This window comes from Populus nigra, chromosome 14, assembly GCF_951802175.1.
Source record: "Populus nigra chromosome 14, ddPopNigr1.1, whole genome shotgun sequence".
Taxonomy (NCBI): domain Eukaryota; kingdom Viridiplantae; phylum Streptophyta; class Magnoliopsida; order Malpighiales; family Salicaceae; genus Populus; species Populus nigra.
Window position 1 is genome coordinate 10,263,250 of NC_084865.1, and position 19,822 is coordinate 10,283,071.

At 33.0% G+C, this 19,822-nt stretch overlaps 1 protein-coding gene across 3 annotated transcripts; it reads right to left on the minus strand.

Moving 5' to 3' along the window:
* Positions 1-1,390: 1,390 nt before the first annotated feature.
* Positions 1,391-10,177, minus strand: LOC133672978 (U-box domain-containing protein 4-like). 3 transcript variants are annotated; one of them, XM_062093554.1, is made up of 6 exons: positions 9,936-10,177; positions 9,012-9,114; positions 4,976-5,256; positions 3,928-4,044; positions 1,754-3,823; positions 1,391-1,676 (listed from the first exon to the last, which is right to left on the minus strand). In XM_062093554.1, exons 3-6 carry the CDS (start codon positions 5,249-5,251, stop codon positions 1,617-1,619), a joined length of 2,523 nt encoding a protein of 840 aa, XP_061949538.1. In that variant the 5' UTR covers positions 5,252-5,256; positions 9,012-9,114; positions 9,936-10,177; the 3' UTR covers positions 1,391-1,616. The 3 variants fall into 3 exon arrangements, with proteins under 3 accessions (XP_061949538.1, XP_061949541.1, XP_061949540.1); XM_062093557.1 differs by having other exon boundaries at positions 9,012-9,130; XM_062093556.1 differs by lacking the exon at positions 9,012-9,114.
* Between the last annotated feature and the right edge of the window lie 9,645 nt (positions 10,178-19,822).

Sequence of the window (19,822 nt, forward strand, 5' to 3'; positions counted from 1 at the left end):
AACTTTGAAAAAATAGAGAAGGTGACATACTAAACAATATATTTTTAAAACAAATATTAAGAAATTAATTAAATTAAATTAAAAAAATACTATTTAAAAAGAAACTAAATTTAATAAAAAAACAAAAAACAAAAATGCTCAAGATAACTTGAGTAATTTTTAAAATTAATGAAAATCATATATAAAGCAATAAAAAAAATTATAGAGCTCAATATCCAATTGAATCAAATGTTAAAAAATGAAAAAAATACATGAGTTTAAAAAATAAACAAATAAACCTAGACAAATATCTTAAACTTGTGTTAATCTTTTAAGATCATAATCCGTGAAATCCTAGACTCTAATCAAGAAACTCAATTTAATGTTGAATGATAAAATAAAAAAATATCAATTTAAAAAACTTGGCAAGATAAAAATAGCAATAAAAAATAAAAATTGAATCTAATATATAAATATAATGAAAGAAGATGAAATCATAAAAAAAAAATTCAATCTAAAAAACTATCGCAAATAAAATAAATAGCAATCAATAGAATAAAAATCAAATCTAAATTCTAAATTAAAAAAAAATGATAGAAATTTTTTTTTCAATTCATTGAATTAATTAAAAAAGCATAGATCATATATTTAAGAAAAACACACCAATAACTTTTTCTTTTTTTATATATTTTATTAATTAAATTACTAAATCACCCCTATGACCATATAAATATTGCTAAAATAACCAATGTGAAATGACTAAAATATTCATAAAGCCAAGCCTAAGAATTTTTGGTTGCATGGTTAGTAATTTAAAAAAATAAACCCTAAATCAAAATTAATTATTATTTGTTTTTTTATTTTTTAGAATAACCATGTAATTTAACTAGTAAAAATTTATGAAACAGTCAAGTTACCCTAAACAATTCTAAAATGATAAGTAAATATATAAAAAGACTATTTTACCCCAGTACCACATCATCGGTTCTATCAAACACAGACAAGAAAACCTTCAACCTGACCATAAATAGCATCACGGGGATATGAGTAAACCCTAAACAAAAATGTACACGATCTAGATTCTATTGAGGACTCAACCTTCATGCAGATAGAAGACAAGCGAAGCACATCTCGCTTCATTGGACTCCTTAACCTCGTGGCAATTGGCAATTTGAACTGTAATAATGTCAATTCCAAATACTTGGAAAATTCACTGCCAAATATCGTGGGTTCTAAAAACTAGATTGAAAATTGTGGAGAGAGTGCCCCCACTATTTTTTATGCAAACAATCTGGTGCTTCGACAACAGTTACTACATAAACATAACTCGCATAGAAAGCAGACATGAATTCGACATGACATCAATGAAATAACATGGATCACCATCCATCATCGCATTGCTCAGGCTCTCTGCAAAGACAATTCACAGGTATATTTTCTTTCCACATTCACATGTAAAATGTTTTTCACAAGAGGCCTCAATCATGCCCTCCCATAAACTCAATTCTCTACAAATCATTTAAAAAATCCAAACCGCAAAACCTTCATATGCATTATTTGCAACATCAAATGTACACAATATGTATAGAACTTGAATCAAAACCTTGGGATCGCATTGACAGGTTGTCCGTCTCATATCAAGCCCTTCCAGCATTACCATGCCGTTGGTTTCTGAAGTAGCTAAGAAGGGACTGCGCCTGCAAGCAACCAAAAACTCGTTATCATCAACTTCCAGAAAAGAGATGAACGTAGAAAAGCATCTTCAACCTTGTACCTTTTCCTTAGCCCTTGGAGTGCCAGATTGAGACAATGCCACTAATGGCGGGACAGCACCTTCTTGGAGCACCATGTGGCAAAACCTACTACTATTTGTGCAAAGCTGCAAGAGAGCAGCGGCTGCATTTTCCTTCCCTCTTACAGAACCCAGCTCAACGACCTCAACAAGAACAGGGATCCCACCCTCCTGACCAATGGCATTCCTTCCCTCAGGAATTGTCGCAAGATTTGCCAAAACAGCAACTGCCTTATCAACCATCCCAGCTGCCGGGTCCATCAAGTCCACAAGATGTTTAACAGCACCAGCTTCTACAATTCGGGCCTTGTTTTCATGAAATATTGACAAATTAAACAAAGCTGTGGCTGCATCCTTCTTCCCCCTTGGAGTCCCATTACCCAGTAAATCAACCAGTGGTCCAACTGCCCCAGACCTCCCAATTCTGACCTTGTTATCCTCAATCACAGAGAGGCTAAAGAGAGTGGCAGCTGAGTTCTCTTTAGCCTCAGGGCTTCCTGTTTCAAGGACATGAATCAGGGGCTCAATTGCATCTGCATTTGCAATTGCTGTTTTGTTGTTATCATTTATTGATAAGTTAAGAAGTGCTGTGACAGCATTTTCCTGGATTTTTTTGTCTGTTGAGCAGAGCAAATTAACCAACAAGCCAATGGACCCACAATTTGCTATAACAATCCGGTTATCCATGTTGTGCTTAGCAAGTAGCCTCAGTTTAGCTGTTGCGTCTCTTTGAATATCAATTGAAGTGCTCCTCAAGTCCTCAACCAGCTTCCGAACTTCCATTTCAATGCCAGCAAGATCAGCTCTTGTTTCAATAGCTGGAGAAGAAACTATCCTTGGCACAAGCCTATCAGAAGGCCGGCGCCAAGCTGTTTGGCTTCGAGACCGTGTATCAACCAAAAAGGATGGGAACTCAGGTTCTCTGTGCGGGGTGTTCAAGGTCGAAGATGCCTGTGGCTCTGGCTTCACCTCCCCAGAAGTATCACTGCTGTAGGAAGTAAAATGGTTTGAGAACTCTGTTGATTCATTGGCATCTCCTGATGCTCCTTGAGGAAAAGCTGCATGAGCAAGTGCACTGGAGGCTGATGCACTTCTGTTGTGGTTCTGAGATTGCAGACCATCAGCTCTAACAGCAGTTGAAACTTCATTTCTAGATGGTGATGCAGACCGGTGGCAAACTGAATCCAAATACCTCTCTTCTGAGCTACCTGACCTTTCTTCAGAACTCATTAATGATATTCTTGCAATATCCAAACCCTGGCCATTTCCAACTGCACCTGACAAGGAACCCTCAGAAGTAGAACGGGGATGCAGTGGAGAACTTCCCTCTCTATGGATTCCACTAGAAGAGATCATGCTCCTACCAGGTGAACCAGCAGACCGATTTGACTCAGGAGACAATGGTTGGTTTTCCCTCAAATGAGGAAGAACATGTGAATCCCTGGATGCAATAGATTCTACATGCACAAGAAGTGGTGAGGGCTGATTGAAGCTCATGGACTTTATGGGATCAGGAAGCTTCACATTGTTTGACTCACACCAATTTGCAATCAATGCCTTTACAGTGTAGTTAGGTATGAGATTAGTGTGAGCCAGAGTCTGCCGTGTCTTGGGACACACAGTGAGACCAAGTTCAATCCAGTTTTTAATGAATGCCCGCTCATAAGTTTGCCCTGATGCCACAATTACTGGATCCGTCATCAACTCAAGAGAGAGGGGACAACAAAAATCAGCAGGTATTGGGACTGGACTAGATGTCTGTGACTGCTTTATCAGAACAAGGCGTTCATGTATGTGGGTCACAAGTGCAATCATTTGATCAATAAACTCAGCTTCTGCAGTTTTCTCAGCTTGCTCAGCATTCTCCTTAATCTTCTCTAGGGCCACTGCTTCAATCAAAATCTCCTGATTGGACCTTAAGCACAGGCTGTCTGCAATTTTCACCAGGATCTCTGAGCTGGGTCCAACACCCTCCTCTTGGCCACTTATAGCTTCTTTAATGATGGATGATGTTTGCTCATATACAGAATGCTTAATTTTCTGTATGCAGTTCTGTAATCAGACATTCAATTGTTAGTTCATAGCTTGCAGAGGTGTATGCTCTTTCTATAAACATTATAGCTACAAGCTTAAAACAAGATTTTGTGGACAAATACCTCAAGAGAAGATGAACTTAATTCATCTGGGAGTTGTTGACGGGAAGACTTCAATAGCTGAAAACTATCCAGGCCCAGATTACGAATCTTCAATGTTAACGATTCAATTTGCAGAACCTAGACACCATGTACAAGAGAAGCTTAGCCAAAACAAACCTGACCCTTTTTAAAAGGGTAGCAAACATTTGGCATTATCTTTTTGTTCCTATTTTCAGAAAGTAGCTCTATACATTATGCACAAGTAATGACAAACATAAAGAAGATAACAGTTCATAATGAAAACTAAATGAAGGCATATAATTCAAGATTTCAACTTTCATTGTTCTATGAATGAATATCATAAATTAAATGCCTGCTTTCAACTTCAAGAAACAAAGTACAAAGAAATGACAGCAAGAATGAAGATGAGGATAATGACAGCAATGTCAACAATTCCCAAGCTTCAACTAATCAAGTTCCACAGATGGATGCTTCCAGGAATTTCACAGGTACAGAGATCTAAAAACAAAGTGAAGCCTGTTCCAAGGCACTGCTGGCTCCCACTATTTGCAAATTTAAGCTTTCTCCAACCTGGCCCCCAGCACATTTATTTACCAGCATTTGCAGTTATTGCATTTCAGTTCCAGAGAAAAAAATCTTATATATAAAGGAAATTGCCGTCACAGGAAAAGAAATAAATGCAGTGAACAGATGATCACTGGCACCACCAGCACTGCATCTGTCACTGTTAAATCAACAACCTAGCATCTTGTTTTCAATAACCAAAGCAGAAATTCCTATCATCGTGAACCCTCCACCTTTGCTATTCTTCAACTCAAACATTCGTGCTACATTCCCACCTTTTGTCATCATGACTACTGGCAAGTTGGTAATAGAAATATAAAGAAAGGGATTCAATATCATTACATAAGCTAACAGCATATGAAAAGGTCAAACAGGAACTAATCATGAAGAAGCTAAACCAAGGTAAGCTTTGATACCACCCTGAAAATCCATGAGTAGAACAAACATGCCGTCTATAATCACAAAAATACAGTTGAAAACTTACAAAATAAACTTTGCTTGACAATGGTTGCCAGCTCTCAAATATCTCCCTCAATTCGTCAACAGATCGACCTAATTCTAGAAAATCCTTATTAAGCACTTCATCAGAAGCTACTTCAGAATCAACAATGGCATCAAATATTGGCTTCAACAACTTGAGTATCTCTTCTGCCTTCTGGTAGTACTTCTGAACTGGATCAGAACTTATGTTATCATCCTTTGATAAATGTAAGAAGGTGGAGATGGTTTTGAGAAGCACTTCTAACAATGATATCTCCATCACACCTGCATTACCGGAAGAAGAAAAGAACCATCAATAAACTAGCAAATCATTACAGTGGAGACTCTTTAGAGCTATACATAGAGTTCAATCAGAACTAACAAAAAGCACAGATTGTGCTACATATGCAAAGGTTGAAAAGATTATCAATAGTTGCCGTATATTCATTATGTATCAGTCATTTAAACTTGGCATTTTGACACACTTGCCTGCTGACACTACATGATCAGGGAAGAAATATGGTGCTGGATAAAACTATAAGTTGTCATGATATTTTCCACCCTCAAATGTTCTGGGCATTCAAAGTTGATCTCCAACAATAGAAACAGTTAAATTCCTAGAACTTAACTCCATGAACTTCTATACTTCATGCTCCAGGCTATGACAAGACATGGAGGTAAGGAGTAGAGATGTCAGGCACTGTCTCTTCCAGACATAGAGCAGGTTATAACAAGCATGGAATTAGATAAGTTGTGCTGAAAAGGTGAAGGGGTAAAGGTGCCATAGTGGTTGTTTAGAAAATGACACCTCATTGTACTGGTACTTGTTTGTTAAGAGGAATTTTAGAGTTCTAATGTAGGAAGGCAACAATAAAAGCTCTTTAGAAAAAGATGAAGCGAGACACTAAAAGCTCTTTAGAAAAAGATGAAGCGAGACACAATGGATGATGTGCACCATTCAATGTCTCACAAAATGGGGGATGTGCCTGAAAGGTTAGCCTTTCATGTTCAAGCATTATGTTTTATAGGGACAAAGACAAAGACTGAAGTCCAGGGAGGTGGAACTCAATTCACCATAAAAAAGCATGGATTCTCATAGTTAACTGTTAACTAATGATTCATTCTCAGCATGTGATCACAGATCAAGAATCATTACATTAGGAAGTCAATCCAAACATCTGAAGATGCAATGAATTCAAACAAAGCAGAGATGGCTAACAAAATTCTTTAAGATGGAGCAAAGGATCTAAATCTTATAAACCCCATGAAAGGTCTTTGCACTCCGAGGTCTAGCAAAGTCATAGCTAGATACGGTAAACAAGGAAACTTATCCGAAAAAACCCACGAACAGAGCAAGAGAAAAAAATCTGCCACAATCTTTGAAGCAGGTTATCACTCGAATGGTAGAAACGAAGAAAGCAGTATCCACCTGTCTCATCGTAAATCAACTGGCTATTAGGAAACTCTTTCTTAGTTTCTAAATATTTAGAGGTAGTTTACTCGATCATAAAAATGAAAGAAAAGATGTCAGATTGGAGAGTGACTCCCTACTGCAAGTCTACAACTAATGAATGTCAATAAGCAATACAGAGATTGTATCAAAGAATAAAAAGCAAATATTATACCAAACTAACAAAGATAAACAATGATAATGCAAATAGAGTGCCACAAAGCAAGGGTTATAAAAGCTATTGCTGTACAAATGGTATTCAATTTATGAAGTAATTGTGCGACAAGCCATTTCAATCCCAACAATGAGAGAATTGATGCCAACACAAAACTTGACAGAATCATTGCTCAATGAAGCATTCAGCCAAATGACAAAGGTATTTTACATGATTCCTTGTACATTAGTTAGCAATATCAAGAGCAATGTCTCCATCAAATCTTTAATACTCAACACTTCTCTTGCCACTTCCATTGAGGTGCTTCTTGGAGCAAAACACAAGATGGAGACAAACTTACTAATGTTTATCATTGTAGGATGACAGCATTATAAGTCCTACAGTTTTTCGAGCTTTTCTACTTGAGTCCTAATACTTTATTTTGTAACAATTGAATGTCACAATTGCCAATTTTGTATCAATGTATTTCCTAAATGGGATGTCTTGTAACTCCAAGTTGACCTGACTGCAAAATTATCAATGTCATCACTGATCTGGCATGCAAATCAGCTAAATGTTTTTAAACACAAAGTCAGCTAATGGCACTGCATCATCTGTCATCTGATCTCGAAAAATAAAAATCAAAAATCAAAAAAAGAACTGGAATTGCATATCTCTCATTCTAAATGCCCCAGAATGCTTCCCAATCATAACCCAAGTATCACCATCTATCCATGTCCCAATTAACAGCCTAACACCCAACCTAATTTTAAATTCCAACCTCCAACTGAAGCTTCTAAAGAAACCATACACCTGTCAAACATACTGGCAATGTGTATCTCATGGCATTGTCTACTACAATTTCTAAGAACCAACCAAATGTTGATCCTGAGATTAACATCATAGCAATTAACTGTACTAAACCAAATCCAAATAAGATAAAAACAATCACAAAAATCTAACTTAACCCTGCAATTAAAAAATGATCTTGGCCTTATGATCGACAGAAAGGTTGATTATCTTTGCTTCATTGCTTCCAGTTCAGAGGCTCTGGTATGTGGTGTGAGTAAATTTGATTTAGATTGCAGTGTTTCCCTAAAGTTTCTCGAAGATAGTCAAAGATAGGACTATGGTGGCACTCAGTGTTAAAAACAATTTATGGTTGCAATGGTGCCAAAGGAGGATAGTTTGTCGTGGGACTGAGATCAAGGATGAATATGAGAGTTGATGGACTTGTACCATGGAAAGGAAATATCAGAAAAGTCAGAGGATAAGAAAGGGGGCTATGGATGTTTATCAAGAGCATGGTTCTTCCATTGGAACCCTTGCCAGGATGGTAGAGGCATTGAAGAAACGTGGAAATTTTCAGGTTTCAGGATTTGCACAGGCGTGCAAGAATCATTTTAGTTTTGATTTTATTTCTTACTCTCACTCCCTATGAATGTGAAAGTGATTATGTGTCTATACAGTTAGCCTATCCGCATGCCATACCAATCATGGCATAAGCAATTAATTGCCACATCAGCTAGGAGTTAACAGACATTGCATTTAAGATTACATTGATAAAATCACATTTAATTGTTAAAAATTAAAGGATTCGGGCACAGATAACAAAATCAAGAAGTCTTAGGCTTCTAACGCAGTTCTCCCTTATTACCTCCCCCCCCCCCCCCCCTCCACAAACTTGTCACTTCAACTACTCAAATAATATCTCATTATTTTGACATCCATGATAAACTTATGAAATTCTTCAAAATTGTGCTCTCAACTAGGAAACCCCTGTAAAAACCAAATAAAGCCATGGTCTGAAAAAATTCTGATATTTAAAGATTAGAGAAGAAATTGAACACATACAGGGAAGGAAAAAAAACTCTCAGTAATCATGGCTTCCTAGCCAAGGTGACCATGTCTTCATCCTTACAGCAAGTAATAAATGCCAATATTTTTGTGAGTGGAATATGAACGGTATAAATTGATTCCTGCACTCAAATTCAGCAAGGACCACTGGTCTAGGGCAATGATATAATCCAACTGCTAGTTAGAGACTTGAGAGCAGCCATTTTATAAAAAATTATCAAAATGAAGGACTTTCTGGGTTACTTCACAAGATCACAATTCAGCAGGACCATAATTTGGTCGTTTCCTTTTTGTCTCTTTCAGATATCATATTTTCTTGCTTGGAACTCTTTCACACAAAGTTTCCAGGAATTCAACTGATCTGTGTCATCAATGATAACACACGCAAATAAAGACATGCTTTTTTGCCCTTTCATTGCTAGTTTTAAACCACAATCACCGTTTTCTAGATGGATCATTTCTGAGGATACAGTGTGTTTATTGATGATATTAAGGATAAGAACTTTCATATGGCTTCAAACATGCATGACAGTTAATATATTTTGTCACCTATCATGAAAAAGGAAATTTCTCACTTACTTAAAAATTTTCTCTCTCTGAAAGGTTTCCCAAGTAATTACTTGCATTCACTCCTCTTCCCCTCAAATAGGATCTGTATTGATTCGCGCAACCCCAATCTCAACTGAAATTTAAACATGCTGTTTTCAAAACCCAAAAAGAAACCAAATGTTCATAGGTTGAAATTACTGAGACATATGAGCCCAAGGAAGGAACAAAAAACATAATGCATGGGAATTTTATGGGAGAAAAGAAATGAAATTCAAATCACTAGAATTCATAATATCAAGGTAGCATAAGAAGCCTAGCTTGCACCCATCAATCAACCAAATGGGGAAGTTAGACCCGATTGGATTAGAATGCTTCAAAATATCAAAAGCTTTTAGTACACTTAAAATCGAATAACATAGGTAATAGTCAATCCAACCCCACTTTCTAACTTAACCATTCGAAGACAATAACAGCTAAAACCCCCCTTTTCCAATAAATAAAACACACCTCCTGCATTTCAAGCTTTCACAAGCATAACTTTAGCCCAGATTGAAGCTTTGCTAACACTCCCCGTCCATTCAGTCCTCAATTATAACACTGACAAAAACTTTCCCGAATCTGAGTTGCTAATTTTTTTTTATTTACTAAAAGCTTTGGCATCCTAAAAGCGTTTCAAATTAATACAAAGTGAAGATGGCATAGAAGCGCAGAATTAATCATTTGAGCTTAAAAAAGAAAGAAAAAAAGGCAGTGGATCAAAATAGTCAAAACTCTAAAAACAGAGACCAGAGATGGAGGAAGGTGAGGCCTTGATAGTGTAAATTGGAAACCCTAAAAAAGCAAACATTTGACGAATTGAGCAGCAGCAGCAGCAGTAGCTGGATTATGTTAAAGAATAAAAGATAAAGAGAAAACCCTAAGATAGATCATCAAATAAAAGGAGAATATCTTTACCTGTCTGTTGAATGCAAGCCGGAAGACGAGAATGAAACTCCCAATTATATTTCTAATACTCTCATCACCACCATCATCTCTATCGTCATAGATAGAGAGAGGTTTTTTTGTGTTTTGTTTTGTTTTAGAATTCACTTTCTTTTGGAAAAAGAAAAGGGAAAAATCAACTACAGATCTTCTTTCTTTCGCTTGCTCTCCCCCTCTTTGTAAAGCTATGCAGGGGTTTTGTTCTTGTTGTTTTCTGTTTTTAGTCTTTACTGGTCAACTTACCCGCCGCGGGTTCGTATTAAAATTTAACTGCTAACACAATAAAAAGAATTTTAAAAACAAAATACACCGGTGCTGTTAATTTTTTTAACAGCAAGAAATATTTTAATTATAAAATGAAAATTAAATGTATATTTTAAATAAAATAAATTGATGATTGCATGCTACAATAAATCTTAAAAAAGATTGTTAATAATAGCTAAAAACTAAATTGAGAAAACCGGAGCTAGAAGTTAATTTTTTATTTTTTTTATTTGAATAGATGTTAATATTTTTTAACAAAAATAATAATTTATATTTTATTAAGATAAAATAATATGTTAGTATAATCCCTCTTTTTTAAAATAAAAATAAAAAACAATCAAAATAAATACTTATTCCTTCAATTTGTTATAAAATAATTTTTTTAAAAAAAAACTTTAGATGATGATAAATCAAAATAAAAAGCTTAATAATTAAAAAAAAAAACTTTAGATGATATGAAATCAAAATTAAAAAAAAAAGTATCCTTCTTTATCCATAGAATATTTTTTAAGACAACATCAAGTTTAAATTAAACAAAAAATAATTGTTTTATATTTTTTACTAATATATTAAAAATAATATATTATTTGCGCATTGTTTTGAAGAACTTTTGTCATTATTATTTAACTCACTCCTATTTAACCCACCCTTACCCACCTTTCATAGTTCAAATTTTAAATTAATGATGGTCCAAGTTGATTTTATAAGACTCGATCGATTAGAAAAGTTCAAACACAAATCGATCAATTTATTTTGAATTCAGTTTAATCTTAAAACAAAGTTGTTGTTATTTTGGTGTTTATTATTATTATTATTGAATTGAAAATATATTGAATTGACTTGGGTTAGGTAGATTAACCCACTAAACCTACAACCAAAGTCATCGAATCAAATATTTAATAACTTTATTTTTTAAAATTAATTTTGTATTTAATTGCACTACAATAAAAAAAAAACATTCTCAAGAAATTGATTGAATAAGATTAGGGTGTTTGGGAGTGTGATAGCGGTTACTTTTTAAAATGTTTTTCATTCCAAAACATATTAACATAATGTTTTTATTATTTAAAAATCATTTTTAACATCAGCATATCAAAATAATCTGAAAACATCAAAACATATTAATTTAAAAAAAAATAAAAAAAATTTAAATTTTTTCAAAATCACTTTCCGATCGCAAATGTTAAACACTGTCTTACCAAGCTCGTGCACCTAGATCACTCTCTTCTTCTTTTTTTTTCTATCATCATATACTCATTTAGTTAAAACATAAAACATATCAACAACACATGTTATTTACTAATTGACTTCTCAACCACTAAAGGTGCTTGAAAAGTCAGGGTAAGATTTTAAATACCAATTAAAGGCATTTCAACCTTTTTTAATTAAAAAAATTAATAAAATATTATAAATACCTCAATAAACTTATTTTAGGTCTTACATTAATATTTAATCGGTTAAAAATAAAAAAAATAACGTGATTTCAAAAAAAAATATTTTCAAGCCTTAATCTATTTTTTCTAGAAATATAAAAATTTAAAACACCTAAATATAACTTTTCTCCTACTTAACAACTTATTGATGTTGATACCCTTTTTTTTTTTTGTTACTGGAATATGGGAATTAACAATTTTCTCTCCCTTTCACATTTTCTGACAACTCTCTCCTCAATCAAACCTAAAGATTGAAAAATAAACAAAATGAATTTTTAGACCAAAACTAAAACCCCAAATACTAAAAGTAATGTGGAAAAAGAAAAGGAAAAACAAATAGACTAATAGCCTATTTGATATTGTGGTAGCGTTTTCTTTTTAAAATATTGTTTATTTGAAAATATATTAAAATAATGTTTTTAATTTTTTTTGACATTAGTATCTTTCTAAAATCATTAAAATAATTAATTTGAAACAAAAAAAAATAATTTTTTTTAAAATACTTTTAAATCACAAAACAAACCGGCTCTAAAAAGGGTTTTTTTGCATGAGTTCGATAGTGGCCACATGATTTTCTCTTGTTTTACAATAAACTATTTTGTCTTTTAATTATATCTTTTTATTACAAATCAAAACCATACCTTATTTTATTTGACTCCAAACAAGTCTAAAAATCAAGGAAAAAAACCATTCAAATCCATAGAACACGCGAAGATAAGAGACAATTAATTGAGAAAAACCCAAAACATTTCATTAAAGGATGCAATTAAAAAGAAAAAAATTCATAACTAAAAAAAATAAAATTAACACTATTACAAATCACAATAAATTTAATAATAGACCCCATGGTGTTTCTCTACATGGTTAAACGCTACGCGTTTTAGTTTCTTTTGATTATTATTATTATTATATATATATATATATATATATATATATTTTCCTTATTTTTATTTTCGTTTATACTCAGTTATGCCTATTAAGAGGGTGCATCTGCGTTGTCATTGTTATGTGCTGTGTGCTCAAAAGCATTGATGCCTTCCCTTGCGTGAGGTTTAAAAACGAGGTTAAAAGGGTTAGAGCGAGTAGTTAACAGAATAAGGATTCATGTTCTCATAATTATGATTAATTGAATTAATCATCATTATAAAAATAAAGAATATTTTCTAAATTTAAATATTCCAACTCGTGATCTTATGTAAATATAAGAAATTCATTCATTTTTTTAATCTATATATTTTTTTTAATATAAAAAAAAACATCATAGTAAAGAAGGGTTATGGTAGTCATTATATATTTATCTCTCTCTCAATATGTTAAGTGTTAGATTTGTTTTTTAAAAATTATTAGTTTAAATTTTATAAATTTCAGGGTTATTAAAAATTTATATAATTATTAATTTTAAAATTTATAAAATTTATTGAGATATATACAAGCTGACATGAATATTTATACTAATAAATAAAATAAAATTAGTTATGAAATTTATCAGCAGCCGACCGTTGCAAAGAATTCGTTGGAAGACTATACTTTATTTATTATTCTCCTTCTGTGCACACAAACTCACAGGGTCAAATCGCATGAGAAGTAATCTATGAATCATCTATTACTTTTCCTTTTTCTTTTGCCTTGTAATTATTGGACCGAACTTAAAATATTAATTTAATATATTTTTAAATAAAAAATATTTTAAAAAATATACCTAACCTGACCAATTGCACGCAGAAGGTTGACATGACACATGACGTGCCCTCTAAAAGTTGGAAAAGAGTTTTTCTAATGTAATTAATTTTACTCGGTGCATGATTCCTAGGCATTTTACACCCGAAAGGCCTTTTTGGACTTTATGCCTCCCAGACCCTGCTTGAGCAAGCAACACGTGGCTCTCATACCAGCACAGGAAGATAGTGGGAAACTCCTCGGAATGTCAACTTGACAGTTGGCAACAATTTCAAATTGAGGCATGCTTGTTTTTTACTCCTATTTATTCCCAAAGGACCTGGTCGCTCTGATCTTTGCATGGTCCAAATATTTATGTTTTGACCCACTCGGTCCGTAACGCGTTCAGCACAAAGACGAGGAATAATTAGCCACTGCACCAAGCTTGAATCTTTTGTAAATAGAATAATATAAATTATATTTTAAAATTTTATATAATAATTTAAGTAAATTTTATATAATAATTTAAGTTACTGAATTAAGATGATTCTTTAATATAATATTAAAATCTTAATGATAAAATAATTACGAGTTTTAATTTCAAAATCTTTATTTATTAGATAAACATTAAGTATAAGGTAGTGTAAATCTGTGCAAGTTTTAAGTTTAAAGAATTTTTATTTAAAGTGATATATTAAAAAATAATATAAATTATATTTTGGGATTTCATTTAACAACTTAATATTTGATCGAGAAGATTCTTTTAGAGTTTGCGTGAATAATTCAAAGCTAGAGAGGCTTAATAAAAGAAACTACATGAAATAAAAAGAAAACAACCGTGGAAAAAGTTCTTAGTGATGGCATTATCGAACAGGTTCTGTGTGATTCACTCGTGCTAAAATACAAAATCTGGGCGCCGAGTTGCTTTTCTTTGCACTACTGTCTGTGCTGCACAACACAATAAAGCATTTGAAAGGGCAATTTGTGTCAATGGACAAAATCCAATTTGGTCGCACGGGTAGCAGAATTTACAGCTTCTCCGAGTCAAAAAAAAAAAAAGAAGCCAAATCTTACACACCAGCATTAAAAAAAACAATGCATTGACCATCGAGAAGCCTACAATGACTATAGTTCTTTGCTCCGCAACCACTGCATCAGCTTGTTTGTATGCGTTTAATGGATGTTGTCAGTGTCTCCAAATAAACCATATTCCAAGAGCTGATAATCCGAAACTACAAGCAACAACAATGGCTAGAACCACTGCAAAAAATGTTGCTGCCATGCACCATCTCCTGCGCAACATGATGAGATCACACTGTTCACAGAATACCACGAGGCATGAACCATATCAAAGCCCAGTAAGGCCTAAAAAGTAACAACAAGATGGGAAAGAGGATCCAGCAATAGTGAAAGCAGAAAACTCTTAAGACTCGAGCGGGAAAGAAGCAAGCAATGACCCCATATGGTGGTTTAGCAATTTCCACATTGAAAGTAGTTTACAAACGAGAAGAGGACACAGCTTTTCTTCTTTTCTTCTTCTTTTGTATTTTATTTTTTAATGAGGAAAAAAGCCATAACCTTCAACTGATTATATATTCATCTTCTGTAATCATGAAGTAATTGTATATACAAGGAAAAGAAACGAAAACCATAATGAACTGGGGCTGATTTCGATAAAGTAAAAAGCAACCTACCGTTATGCTGGGGCCTTGATGTTCCAGTTAATTAAACGATAACTTCCAAGAACAAACTTCCGAGAGCAGCGACATTAGAAATGCCGTCGGCAGATCCTGAAGGGACTACAGCCCATCTGATGAATGAATCATTTCCTTTTTGATGAGTAAAATTGAGTAAATGGACCTGAAATCATGAATTTACAATTATTGGCTTCCCAAAGTAAACTTCATCATAGCCAGTATGAATTAGGAAGTAGCTTTAATTTTGACATCTTTTACCTGATCGAGAAGATGATTATGAACACCACTATGATTTGCATTTAGATCAAACTAGCCAACTGCCCGTGCTTTGCCATTGGTCGGAGAAATAATTTTTTTAGAAAAGAAATGTAATGGCTTATCCAACATGGTTTTTTGATAGCAAACATTTTTTTCCAGCAAAAGAAATGAGTATACAAGCTTAAACAACACTTTTTTTTTACAACAAACGCAAAAAATAAAAAAATAATTATAGATGAAATTGAAAATAAAAAAATTAATCTAAAAAAAATAATTTTGAGTTAACTGAACAATTAAATCCGTGATTTGATTTTTATTGGATCTAATAATTTTTTATTAAAAAAATTATTTTTCATCTAAACACCAAAGAAAAGGGCTGGTACATGGACATGAAACAAAAAAATCTTTGAAAGTTTGATAACAATTCCTTGTCTAAAGCTTAAAAAATGAAAATATTTTTTTAATCCTTAGGAGCGCTGAAAATACACCAACTTTAAAACGTTTTTAAAAATAACAAATAGGCTATACACTAAATCAAATACTATTCTAATATAAAAATGCAAAAGACTTGCCTAAATTTTATTTAAAAAAGCAAAAAAAAAATTCAGTAAAAAACTAAACTTGAAGGATAAAATAGGAAAGAAAAAATAAAAATTGATAAAAAAATCCCAATGGACCTGGATCACTGCATGAAAAAAATTCACAATCTAAACTCAAAATCAATCAAATATTAAAGAATAAAATAAAAAAAGAATAAAAAAAGAAAGAAAGAATGAGGACCAAATAAAAATAAATAAAATGATGAGGAATGAAATTAAAAAATAAAAGCTAATTAAGAAAATGATATAAAAAACAGTAATTAAAAAAACTAGGATCAAATCTAATATAAAAATCAAATTAAATTAAATTTTAGGAGATTAAATTGAAAAGAAAAAAATAGTAATTAAAAGGATAAGGAGCAACTTTGATATAAAAACCAAATTAATCTAAATTTCAATGGATGAAAATGAAAAGAAAAATAAATTAAATAAATATAAAATAATCAAAGATTAATTAAAAGAAAGAGGACTATAACTTAAATAAAAATAAAATGGGAGGCACTTTTTATTTTTTGTTTGACTAGCGCGAATCTAGAGGCCATGAGAGAGAGAAAAAAAGGGAAATTTAACTGTGGTGAATCACAACACACACGCCACCTCATTGGAAGCGCCTCCACTTGGCAGTTCTATTGACATGAAGGTTAGGTAATTTTGGCTGTTGTATTTTATTTTTTGTTTGACTAACGCGAATCTAGAGGCCATGAAAGAGAAAAAAATAGGGAAGAAAAAATTTAACTGTGGTGAATCACAACACACACGCCACCTCATTGGAAGCACATCCACTCGGTGGTTCTATTGACATGAAGGTCGAACAATTTTGGCCGTCATAGGAAGGCGCAAACACCACTTGAACACGGCGACCCTCCTCCACATGTGCAAGTCACTTTTTATTATTTTTTATATTGCTAAAAAGACTAAACTAATCCTCATTCACATTGTATATAACAAAAAAAAACCACAAAAAAGTCCAAATAGCCCCTAAATGATAGCTTTAAAATTTTTAATATGAAGGGCATTGAAGCAATTACACCATTTCTTGAAAAAGAAAATGACAAAAAAACCCTTCTATACTTGTGATTTTTAAAGAGTAATATAGTTATTTTACTGTTTATTTTTATACGAAAAGATCATTTTGCCTTTCCCAAATCAACAGTGACCAATGAGTCCACATGAAAAGAAAACTTTACCTTCAAAGTAAAATGTTGATTTTTTTAGTAGAGAGGTAAAATGATGATTTTACTATAGCAACCAATAATAATCTATGTCTAGTGCTACAATGAAAAACCCATACCCCCCGTGTGTGTGTGTGTGTGTGTGTGTGTGTTTGTGTAATACTGCAATATAACCTGCGTTGCATTCACCTAGCTCCTGAGCAATGAACTAATTAAGTTCTGAAACGTGAAGCTTCAGGTCTGAGTAGTTCACTTTCAACATCATTTCTTAGTTATTTGTCCAATTTGCTCTTCATATGTGTATGGAAGTAAATGATTAAATATTATAAAAAAGCATCTTAATTAAGCCATCATAATACGCTAAAGAGAAAACATGATGGGTTTCAAAAGCATCATGTGTATATAGCACATTCAAACTTAAAAGAACCTGATTCATCTCAACCAAAAAGATAGTTTGAAGATTTAGAGCACATGCTAAAAGAGAAAACATTCTCTATGATTGTTCTTTCATGGTATGAAACCTTTTCCCTCATGTTCTAGGAGCCTGTTTGATGCAACTTCTTTTAAGTAACTTACTGTGTCCTTTTAAACAAATATAGATAGTTTATTCTATACTTATTATGTAAGAAAACAAAAAAAAACCTCTAGTGCAATTTGACATCATTTGAGTGGAAGATGAAGAGTGAATAAACAAGATTATACTAATTGAACTTATAAAACATTTTGACTACATTTGCGTAAAAACAGTTTTGTCAGAAAAATTTCATCAGTATAATATATTCTCCTAGAAATGAATTATGAAAAGCAACTTTTGACATATGACTCAAAGACACATGATTTCTACTCATCGATCATGTCTCAATTTGGAACAAAAACTAAATTGTGTCTCAAAGAATATGTTTACAACATTGTTGTCAAAATGATTTCTACTCACTAACCATGACTAAATTTGGAGAAAATCTAAATTATAGCTCTAAAAAAAGGTTGTTCACAAAAGTTTTGTCAAACAAATTTCATCAATATAATATATTCTCCTAGAAATGAATTACAAAAAGCAACTTTTGACATATGACTCAAAGACACATGATTTCTACTTGTTGATCATGACTCAACTTAGAACAAAAACTAAATTGTGACTCAAATTGATGTCAAAAATGATTTCATAGGCATAATGTTATGTTTTAGAACTAAATTATGAAAAGTAACGTTTTAAATAACCCAAAGACACATAATTTATGCCAAATTAGTTATGAGCATATATTGTCAATTAAACCCCAGCAAATGGACGTGAAGATGCTTTTCTACATGATGATTTGAAGAAAGTTATTTATGTCTCCACTTCTTGACATGTTTACCACATCTTCCTCAGAGGTTTGTCAGCTACACCGATCTTTGTATGAGCTGAAATAAGCTTCGCATGCATGTTTTGATAAATTTCGCTCTACTCTACTTACTTTTCACTTTACTCAGAGTTAGTTTGATTCCTCTATATTTCTTCACAAGACTTCTACAGGACATTGCTTTTAGTATATATTGATGGCATTGTGATTACTAGCTTTGATATTGCGTTAATTAAGCAATTACAACAACATCTTAAGGCTTTTTTCACATGAAAGATTTTGGATCCCTTGCAGTACTTTCTTGGTCTTGAGGTGTAACTTACTCTGATTGGTACGCTGTTACACCAACACAAATACATAGATGAAATGATTGCATTAGCTGGCCTCCAATTGATTAATTATGTTCTTACTCCCTTGAAGGTAAATCTTAAGCTTCGTTAGGAGGAAGATGACCTTCTATCAGATGCATCCTTGTATCGGCAACTTGTTGGGAGTTTGAACTACTTGACGATTACTCGTTTTGACATTTATTTTATTGTCGAGTAGGTTAGTCAATTTTGCAGGCCCCTTGACACCTTCACTTGGCCGCTATTTGTCGCATTATTCGATATTTGAAGGGCACCTCTACATGCGGGTTGTTCTTTTATAAGGAATCTTCCTTACAGTTGGTGAGGTATTGTGACGCTAACTAGGCTGGATGTGTGGATACTCGTCACTCTACTACTGGCCGGTGCATGTTTTTAGGCAATGCATTCATTTCTTGGAAGAGTAAGAAGCATGATAGAGTTTCCAAGTCCTTCACCGAGTCTGAATATCGCATTATGTCTTTTGCTTGCTCTGAGATCACATGGTTTTGTGGGTTATTAGAAACAAAACATTTCAAAAAAAAAGAAACAATATAGGCTTGCCTTATTGGACATTTTTTAAAAAAGGAAAAATACAGGCTTGTCTTATTGGTGTTTTCTCATTGTCAAACTCTAATTTTCTTTTTGTTTCAGCAGGGAAGTTTGTTGGTATTGCTGTTGTGGGTGTGTCAGCAGATGCAATGGTTATTGGGTGTTAAGGCACAATGTTTGCTAAAGTGAAAGGGTTGTGTGAAGGTGGTGGTATTGAGGATGGAGCAACAACCACATCAGATGTTGCAGATGTTCCTAACTGCTAGGATTACTCATCAAGCTCATTTTAAAGGACATCATCAAAGATTTTTATATATGACCATGTCACATCGATTGTTACTAGGTCTGAAGGCACCGAATCTAAGCTGAAAAATAAAGCTCTTGTTGAGCTTGACAATCATTAGAGGCATGATGATAAAAGGATTGCTAAACTTTTTTTCATACATATAATGATGTGCAGACGAACAAAAAAAGTTCTTAGTAGCTTTCACAACAAAAAAAAAGCTAGTAACATCTTCTCTATCAGCCACGACACATTCTAGTCG

Coding starts and splice junctions, on each gene's coding strand:
- LOC133672978 (XM_062093556.1), bottom strand. CDS start 5,251: ATGGAGATATCATTGTTAGAAGTGCTTCTCAAAACCATCTCCACCTTC. Junction 4,045..4,975: donor TGTCAAGCAAAGTTTATTTT/GTAAGTTTTCAA, acceptor CATGGTGTCTAG/GTTCTGCAAATTGAATCGTT. Junction 3,824..3,927: donor TAAGTTCATCTTCTCTTGAG/GTATTTGTCCAC, acceptor GTCTGATTACAG/AACTGCATACAGAAAATTAA.